Raw genomic sequence first — 10,086 nt, forward strand, 5'->3', positions numbered from 1 at the left:
AAAAAAAAAAACAAATGGATCGTTTTCTTTGGCAAATTCTGTTTTAGAATCGGGATATATATGCAGGCTTGTTACGGAGGTATATTGCTTTTGCAACTTGTAGTTTAGAATCGGGGTATATATGCAGGCTTATTACAGAGGTATATAGCTTTTGCAACTTCTAGTTTAGAATCAGGGGGTATATATGCAGGCTTGTTACAGAGGTATATTGCATGGTGCTGAGGTTGGGAGTATGAACGAATCCGTCCCTCAGGTAATGAGCATAGTACCCAACAGGTAGTTTCAACCCTTACCCCCTTCCTCCTTCCCCGTCTTGTATTCCCCAGTGTCTGTTGTTCCCAGACATTGATCTTTTTCTGCTATGTTGCTAAGCTGGTAGAAAGGCTGGAGTTGCTGGCAACCATCTTTGCAACAATGCAGGGAGAGCTACTTTGGAAATGAAGCAAGACAAAGAAGAAAATAGATAAAAGGAAACAAATAAATGTTTGACTTTGCTTGTACAGCTGGAAACCAGCAATGCTGGAAATAAGCACTATAGGCAGTTTAATGGGTTTGTCACTTGTAACCAAGTGACCCATGGCAAGCTCACAGATTTGTATTGGCAGAATTCCTCCTTTTATTTAAAATGGTACTTTTGGCCAGGCAAGGTGGCTCACACCTGTAATCCAAGCACTTTGGGAGGTCGAGGCGTGCAGATCACCCGAGGTCAGAAGTTCGAGAACAGCCTGGCCAACATGGCAAAACCCCGTCTCTACTAAAAATACAAACCATTAGCTGGCTGCGGTGGCCTTTCTACCAGTTTTTTGTCTCCAAAAAAAAAAAAAAAAAAAAGGTACTTTTGCTTATCTCTAACCTTCCTCTTCCCCATAATTTAACAATTGTCCATACTATCTGTTACTCTGAGTTGCTCTCTGCCCCATTCTCCCCCTCTTATCCTCAGTTTCCCCTAGGCTGTCAGAGCCATCTGAAATGAAAACATTTAGGTCGCGCATAGTGGTTCATGCCTGTAATCCCAGTACTTTGGGAGGCTGAGGCGGGTGGATCACCTGAGGTCAGGAGTTCGAGACCACCCTGGCCAACATGATGAAACCCCATCTCTACTGAAAATACAAAAACTAGCCAGGCATGGTGGCGCATGCCTCTACTCGCAGCTACTCGGGAGGCTGAGGCAGGAGAATCACTTGAACCTGGGAGGCAGGGGTTGCAGTGAGCCGAGATTGAGCCACTGCACTCCAGCCTGGGCAATAGAGTGAGACTTTGTCTCAAATAAATAAAATGAAATAAAATGAAAACATTTACCACTTGAAATCCTTCAGATTCCCCATCACCTACCTACAGGCAAAACTCCCAAATTCTTTTGTATGATTTAACCACTATCTGCCTGTCCAACTGAAATCTACCCTCTACTAATATTATACTTGCACCTCCCTGCATAAGCTATGCTGCAAGTTTGGTTATGCAGTTGCCCATCTTTTAAGGCTCAAGCCTTGTCTTCTCCAAAGAGCCACCTCTGACTGCCTCACAGTAAGCTTAGAGCCTGCAAGTTACCTGTAACTTTTGTTGCACTTGTGGCCTTTTACAACTATGAATTTATGTATGTGTCTGTTCTCACTGGTTTATAAGCTCCATGAGGATAGAGCCTTCCTTGAGTCATCTGTCAACAGCCCAATATGGGACAAAAAGTGCATGCACTGTGATTACTGAACAGAACTGAGAGAGGCTAAGCAATTTGCGCTCCACAGGTTTAAGTCTGAACTCTTCTAGAAAAGGATTTGCGGGATGATCTGACCAATCTTGGGCTTCCAAATTAGTTCCAACAGTTCCAGTATTTTTTTTTCTGACAGAAGCAAATAAGTTTTACTTTATGATTAAAACAAGTGAAATGCATTTAGTCCCAGGAAATGTCAATCCTTTCTGCATCTTACTTTTTTTGCTGTGACCTTGAGATTCTCTTGTTCTCTTCAGTTGTATTGGTCCATGATCACTCATAGCTTTCATACATATATATACATCTGAAAATCAGAAAATTCATTAGGTAGGAACTCTTTGGATGCATCTCCTTTTTTAACCTCATTGGGATGATTTTTTTTTTTTCTTTTTTTCTTTTCTTTTATTTTATATTATTATTATACTTTAAGTTCTAGGGTACATGTACATAACGTGCAGGTTTGTTACATATGTATACTTGTGCCATGTTGCTGTGCTGCACCCATCAACTCGTCAGCACCCATCAACTCATCATTTACATCAGGTATAACTCCCAATGCAATCCCTCCCCCCTCCCCCCGGGGTGATTTTTCATTGCACCATCATTTTATTTTATAGAGCTTCCTAGCACTGCTGAGCATGCAGAATTTTTGCAAATGCAATCCAAAGACTTGCTATATACTAGCTATTTGAACTTGTCTGAGCTTATGTGGCATGGTCTAAAGAATACTGAAATATTTCTGGCATACCTCTTAATTGCAATCACTTTCTCCAGGTTGCTTTATGGATTAAATGAGATAACCTACTAAAGGACTCCAGTAAAAAGCTAAAAAGGTAGCTAGCTTTTGAGGTGCTGTGGCAGAGACTGGCATCTAGTGGCCAGTGATAATGGTGCAGGATAGTGTCTGCACCTAAGTAGGGATAGTGCAGGCTGTAATGTCCATACCTAGTGGGGACATCAATGGGGTATTTGTCAGAGATGCTCCATGGCATAGTTTGGACATTGTTTCTGACTGTGCAGGTTCAAACCCAGAGTCTGGCTCTCCCAAAGATTATCTGAGTTATTCTATTATTTTATAAAGTTTGAAACAGCCATTAGATACCCTTACAAACTTATCATTTTTGTGATGATTTTAAGCCTACTGAAAATGTCAAAAGAAATCCAAAACTGCTAGTTTACCCACAGCTTATACAAAATTAGTATTAACTAGGCCAGGTGTGGTGGCTCATGCCTGTAATCCCAGCACTTTGGGGCCAGGGCAGGCAGCTTACTTGAACTCAGGAGTTTGAGACCAGCCTGGGCAATATGGCAAAACCTCATCTTTACAAAAATTATAAAAAATTAGCCGGGCATGATGGTGCGTGCCTGTTTTCCCAGCTACTCGGGAGGCTGAGACAGGAGGATCACTTGAGCCTGGGAGGTGGAGGTTGCAGTGAGCCGAGATTGTGCCACTGCACTCCAACCTGGGCAACAGAGACCCCATCTCAAAAAAATAAAATCAGTGTTAACTTGTACTATTTAGCCACATTCATTAAGTTTTTAATTTTAACTCTACTATCTCACAACCAGGAATGTACAAGAGATCTGGAGCCTGATTCACATGGCAGGAAGGAGACCACGTATTTTTGTTTGGGATGGGTTTTAGCCACTATCAGAGGAATAGTTTGTTTCTTAGGGGTTGAGTCCTAGTAGTATGATACTTAGTTCATTTAGGAACTTCCTTTTTTAAGGGCTAAGAAAACATGTTAGCTACTAAATAATATGCAAAGATAACTTTCCAAATTTAAGCTGTACTCAAAAATCCACAGAACCTGCAAAACTCTCAAGTTTCTATATTTAAATAGAAGTGTGTGTTGATATACATACTTTAATCAGTCATTTCTTGCTTTCAATATATTTTATTCTGACGAAGTTACAAAAGTAGATACAAAATACTTTTTTTAAAAGTACAGTTAACTGACTTAGAAAAATAGACAAAGCCCCTAAGGATTTTAAAACACAACATAAATTTTTATGTAAAGAACATTTAAAAATATTTTAGGTGGTAACCAAAACTAACTTACACAAACTATTTTTGATGTAGAATAGAATGCTGTTCTATAATAAGAAGTCTATAGCACACTGGTAATCCATTTGGATCTACAGAATACTTGTTTGGAATAGAATCTGATAATGAGAGAAAACCCAAATGAATGTCAGTGCAGTTGCTTCAAAAAAAATTACTGCTACCACATGTACTATCATCCCCCAAGGCCTTTTACAGTCTGAAATATCAAAATTGAAAGCAAAAATCGGATGACTAAAGGACTACTACTTTACCTCTTTTCAGAATTCTACAATAGTAGAAACCAAACCCCCTTACTGATCCCGGGGAAAGAATGTGCCTGTTGGAGGTGCTCAGTGTTTGGTGTCCAGGTTGTCATTTTTCAGGTAAGGGTTTCATACTGACAGGAGGCAGGCTCCTAAAACCAGGCAGTAGCACCAGCACCATGACTAGGGCTGCTTAAAAACAAATTTCTGGGACTTATACTCTTTGGGCCTGATTTGTTAATGCTTATGAGGTAATGATATTATGTTTGAGAAGCTCTACTTCTAGTATAACCTCAATGCTCAGAGAGAAAGCCAACAATACAATCAGGAAACCACAATATTGACAAAACAGTATTACCACCAAGATTGTTCTTCTTGCCTTGGCACTACTAAAAAACTTTACCTTTGTTACTAAAGTCATGGTGAATACACATTTCGCATTTCTCATGTAAGCAGCTATATGAGCTAGGGTTCTACAAGCCTTAGATGAAAGGAAATACTTTGCTGGAAGCCCTGTAAAAATCACTTTATTCACAATCTGAAGAATGAAAGACAAATTTGGCTGTTAATACAAAAACTGTAGTACAAGGAAGTTCAACTGTTTAAAAATCTGCACATCACTGTCCAAGTGTTTTTTGAAGGCCTGAAAATTAAAGCACCACAGGATTAACTGCATAATTTAGCAAGCACTCTCCACCCCGTAACTGTAATCATGTATGAAGAGCAGAGATCAGACACTGAGAGGAGATGGCTTCTGATTAGCAAGGGGGAAGGGAGTGAGTGTTACGGAACAGGCAAACCTTGGACATGGGGAGATAAAAGTAAGAAGAGTGAAAAAGATTGATTTCTATAGGCCTGGCACGGTGGCTGACGCCTGTAATCCCAGAACTTTGGGAGGCTGAGGCGGGTGGATTGCAAGGTCAGGAGATGGAGACCATCCTGGCTAACACGGTGAAACCCCATCTCTACTAAAAATACAAAAAATTAGCTGGGCATGACTAAAAATACAAAAAATTAGTTGGGCGTGGTGGCGGGCACCTGTAGTTCCAGCTACTAGGGAAGCTGGGGCAGGAGAATGGTGTGAACCCGGGAGGCGGAGCTTGGAGGAAGCTGAGATCCCGGCACTGCACTCCAGCCTGGGCGACACAGTGAGACTCTGTCTCAAAAAACAAAAAAACAAACAAAAAAATTGATTTCGTCAAAATGTTATCAAAGGTTGGCCCTCTAGCCAACTCCGGAAGGCACCATCCTCTTCCCATTATCTCCCCTTCCTCCAATTCTCCTCCTCCCCTTGGCTCCCTAGCCTTGGAGGTAAACACTAATATTTCGGTGCACTGTTGGTTAAGCCAGATTGGCTTGGGAACCTGGTAATGTTTTTGTTTTTATTTTAAAAAAGGACAGTCTGAGTCTCAAAATACCAACACATCTCTGACTTATGTCCCATTTATAAGCTGCCTTTACTACTGTCCTGACATGTGATCGTCTTTCATTTGCTTTAGAGCTTAGTGGTGAAGAGAGGGAACATTTCCATAAGACTGAAAATAAATGGAGAAAAGTGATAACTCTTTTGTTTGAGAATATTTGAAATACTAGAAATAATGAGTAAAGTACAAGCCTACCTGAGAAACTAGTTTCAACACTTGTGGACTTAAAAAAGTAAAGCCAACAGGGTTTAAAGTCGAGAGGCAGTTCACATCCTAAGTGACATCTAGAAACCTGCTCTCTTGTTCACAAATGATCAACATGAACATACAGAATGGCTGACATTTGCACCTTTGGATAAGCTTAAAACATGGATTGTGGAATGTCTAATAGAGGGCTTTTCTTTTTTTTTTTTTTTCATAATGACTGTCCCACACTTTAATTCCTCAATGATATATGGATGCTACCTAAATCAGATTAAATGTTTTCTTTAAAATTCTGTATACATTTAAGAATGTCTAGAAAATGATTATTTAAAATGGAGTTTCTAAGTAAGTATTTTCTTTATAGTTTAGTGGAGTAAGAAAAATAAATTTAAAAAAAAAACATCAAATCTAATCTTTATCAAAGCCATCAAGGAGGTTGGTAAAATACTTTGCAAAAATCGCAGCTCTGAACCACATAGAATGCTGATGAACTTAAAGCTTTGCCAGTTTGGCAAGTCTTCCAGTATAATACTTGTGCCTCAGCACATTTTAAATAGACAGCTAGAGTTTACTAAATTCTAGGAACCAAATAAAAAATAAACGTTTTCTTCACTAAAGGGGAAGGTTTTTATATCCCAATAGAAATAGAGGAATTTCAAGTTTTGATACAAAAACAATTAAAACAAGATAAAAACCAAGTGGGAGCTCAGTCCATCTTTTGAATATTAACAGAATGAGGATTTTTTTAAAACTTATTTCTCCCATTTTGTTTCCTTTAAACACATACACTCACTCACTCTCTCAAGAATAGGTAGCACACCAAAACTTTGTGTGTTATAAGATGTATATACCTTCATGGTTTATTGTGGTTTTCCTTAAGTTTTATCCTTATTAGGATGAAGTTCATACATTTCTACACTACTCTTAACTAAGGCTCAAGACAATAAAAACATAGAAGTAATTTTTTAATAAAATGAAATAAAATAATCAAGTACTCTGAGTATTTTTCTCCATTCTCTTATCCAGAATTTCAAGGCCTCTGAAAAATAATGAAATAATAAAAATAGTGGTTTTGAGACCTAAATTTCTTGTAATATTTTGGATTCCTTTTCTCAGCCAAAAGCTACTATCTGAATAAAGCTTTTTAGACTAAAAGCCTGGTCTATCCTTAGAAGACATTAAAAAATTACTTCTGATACACACACTCCTAATAATTTAGATAGATATGAAAACAATCTCAAATAAAGATCAAAAAATAAAGTCCCTGTAAAAATAACTTTGGTTGCTCCCACCCACACATGTCATATGATGATTTAAACTGCAATCATGAATTCTGAAAAAATATACGTATCTTACCTATAAAAACACTACCATACAAACTTGTAACTAAAATGTTATCTGAAGTGACACAGATGTTCTAAATCTCAAGGATACTGAAAAATACATTTTTTATTTGTAAAATAAAAGAATAAAACCAATCTGATTGTGTTATTAAGAAATTTGTTCTGGAAACTCATTCATAAATTATTGATGGAAATTCTTCATGTCCATTATGCTGTCACCTGAAACAGATTCAATCATTTTCTTGTAAAGAAATGACTGAGTAAACGAGTAAAAGAATAAGAAGTAAATTTATAAGCTACAGGTTAACCATCACATATTACAACCAAGTATGACTATGTGATAATAACAGGAGTGGTCACACAGTACTTAAGATTTGGCTGTGTCCTTAAGGTCTTACTCGGAAACTATCACGCCAACCTACCTTTGGGATAATCTTATTAGTAGACACAGACAATGGGTATCTTTTTATCCTGTTTTCTTAACGTCTGTATCACTAGTCTATAACAGATAGCAATGAGATAGTTCTAGCAATAGATGAAGCAAGAGGGTAACTGTGTTCTAGAAGAAACATTTATCTGTCTTTTGATCCAAGTTTCTCTATTAATTCTTGAAGAGGTGCCAGCTCACGCCTATCAATCAGATTAAACTCCTAAAAAGAGAAGAAAAATAACAATTAAAAATGGATCTAAAACTGAAACTCTGTAAATGTCTTTTGGAGAAGGAATTCCCAACTTTAGTTTTCTGAAGTCCAAAAGAATGATGAAATAACCTCTGTGAACATTTTAAAATGGGCATTTATTCTCTTTTTCTTTTCCTTTTTTTTCTCTTTTTTGTACAGATGTGGTCTATGTTGCCAAGGCTGGTATTGAACTTTGGCCTCAAGTGATCCGCCCACCTTGGCATCCCAAATCCCAAAGTGCTAGGATTACAGGGGTGAGCCACCACGCCCAGCCCTCTCTTTTTAAAAATATAGTTATGGGCTGGGCGTGGTGGCTCAAGCCTGTAATCCCAGCACTTTGGGAGGCCAAGACGGGTGGATCACGAGGTCAGGAGATCAAGACCATCCTGGCTAACACTGTGGAACCCTGCCTCTACTTAAAAAACCCCTAAAAAATACAAAAAACTAGCCGGGCGAGGTGGCGGGCACCTGTAGTCCCAGCTACTAGGGAGGCTGAGGCAGGAGAATGGCGTAAACCCGGGAGGCGGAGCTTGCAGTGAGCTGAGATCCAGCCACTGCACTCCAGCCTGGGCGACAGAGCGAGACTCCATCTCAAAAAAAAAAAATAAATAAAAATATAGTTATGATATTGTGATGTAAGTATTGGTCTTCCTCCGTTTCTTGACGCACAGCTCCTAAACCCCTTGTCGGAATCACCAGAGTGCTAAGATTATCTTGTGTGCTAATGAGATGACTGGTGGCTGGAGGCTCCTATAAAGCTTCAGAATGGGAACTGGTCAACCTTCAGCCAGCCCTCTGCCCTTCCCAGATCACAACCTCCGGGGAGGCGAAAGGGCTGGCTGAAGGTTGAGTTGATCATCAATGGCCAATTATTTAATCAATCATGGGCAAGTAATGAAGCCTCCATAAAAACACAAAAAAACAGGGCTCAGGAGAGCTTCCGGATAGCTGAACACATGGAGGTTCCTGGAGCATGGCATGCCTGGAGAGAGTATGGAAGCCCCTTCTCCTCTGGCCCTACACATCTCTTCCATCTACCTGTTCATCTGTATCTTTTGTTAGCATCTTTCATAATAAATGGGTAGACATAAGTATTTCCCTGAGTTCTATAAGCTGCTCTAGCAAGCTAATCAAACCCAAGGAGGGGGTTGTGGGAACCCTGGTTTATAGTCAGAGGTATAGTTGACAATGTATTACTTTTGACTGATATCTCAAGTTGGGAGGCAGTCTTGTGGGACTGAGCTCTCAAACTTGTAGGATCTGATGCTACCTCCAGATAGACATTATCAGAATTGAATCGTATTATAGGACATTCATCTGGTGTCCACTGTAGAAATGATCACTTGCTTGGTGTGTGAGAGACAGTCCCCATGTTTGGTCACAGAAGCATTCTGTGTGGTGAGAGTATAGTAGGAAAAAGCGAGTTTGTTTTTTCCTATATTCTTACAATGGGAGGCTTATTAAAGAAGCAACTCTAGGTATCAGTATGATCCTCACTGTGTTAAACATTGAAATCAAAACTGTATACATATTTAAATTTACATAAAAATTACTTGAAAGAGGCTGGGTGTGGTGGCTCACGCCTGTAATCCCAGCACTTTGGGAGGATGAGGTGGGTGAGATCACTTGAGGTCAGGAGTTCGAGACCAGCCCGGCCAACATGGTGAAACCTCATCTCCAATAAAAATAGAAAAATTAGTCGGGCGTGGTGGCAGGCGCCTCTAATCCAAGCTACTCAGGAGGCTGAGGCAGGAGAACTGCTTGAACCCAGGAGGCAAAGGTTGCAGTTAGCCGAGATAGTGCTACCGTACTCCAGTCTGGGCGACAGAGCGAGACTCTGTCTCAAAAAAAAAAAAAAAAAACTGTCTGAAAACTACAAACTGAATTTCTGATAAAGGGGCAGTAGACCTTTTATGCAACAATCTGAGAAGGAAGATCAGGAAGAGCATGGTATAGTACACAGAACTATAATACACAATATCTACTATAAAGCTACCAGGTTTTTTCATAAAATATCTAGACAGACATGTGTATGTAACTCAATATGCAAAAATGTATGTATCTCTAAAGTTAGGCTAAAGGCATATCAATTCTTTGATATCTTTTTCAAATAATGTGAATTATTTTGATTTTTTAAAAGTTCAAATTCTGGCCAGGTGCTGTGGCTCAGGCCTGTAATTCCAGCACTTTGGGAGGCTGAGGAGGGTGGATCACCTGAGGTCAGAAGTTCGAGACCAGCCTGGCCAACATGGGAAATCCCGTCTCTACTAAAAATACAAAAATTAGTTGGGGGTAGTGGTGGACACCTGTAATCACAGCTATTTGGGAGGCCGAGGCAGGAGAATCACTTGAATCCAGGAGGCGGAGGTTGCAGTGAGCCGAGATCATGCCACTGCATTCTAGCCTGGGCCACAGAG

At 39.6% G+C, this 10,086-nt stretch overlaps 1 protein-coding gene across 1 annotated transcript in view; it reads right to left on the minus strand.

Annotated features, from left to right (window-relative positions):
- Positions 1 to 3,590: 3,590 nt before the first annotated feature.
- MOB1A (MOB kinase activator 1A) overlaps positions 3,591 to 10,086 on the minus strand; it is a 28,549-nt gene continuing 22,053 nt past the window's right edge. Inside the window, exon 5 of the mRNA XM_011980760.1 lies at positions 3,591 to 7,639. Coding sequence (XP_011836150.1) covers positions 7,562 to 7,639 — 78 coding nt within the window. The 3' untranslated portion in view covers positions 3,591 to 7,561. The remainder of the gene's footprint in view (positions 7,640 to 10,086) is intronic.

Source organism: Mandrillus leucophaeus, unplaced genomic scaffold, assembly GCF_000951045.1.
Source record: "Mandrillus leucophaeus isolate KB7577 unplaced genomic scaffold, Mleu.le_1.0 Scaffold216, whole genome shotgun sequence".
NCBI classification, from domain to species: domain Eukaryota; kingdom Metazoa; phylum Chordata; class Mammalia; order Primates; family Cercopithecidae; genus Mandrillus; species Mandrillus leucophaeus.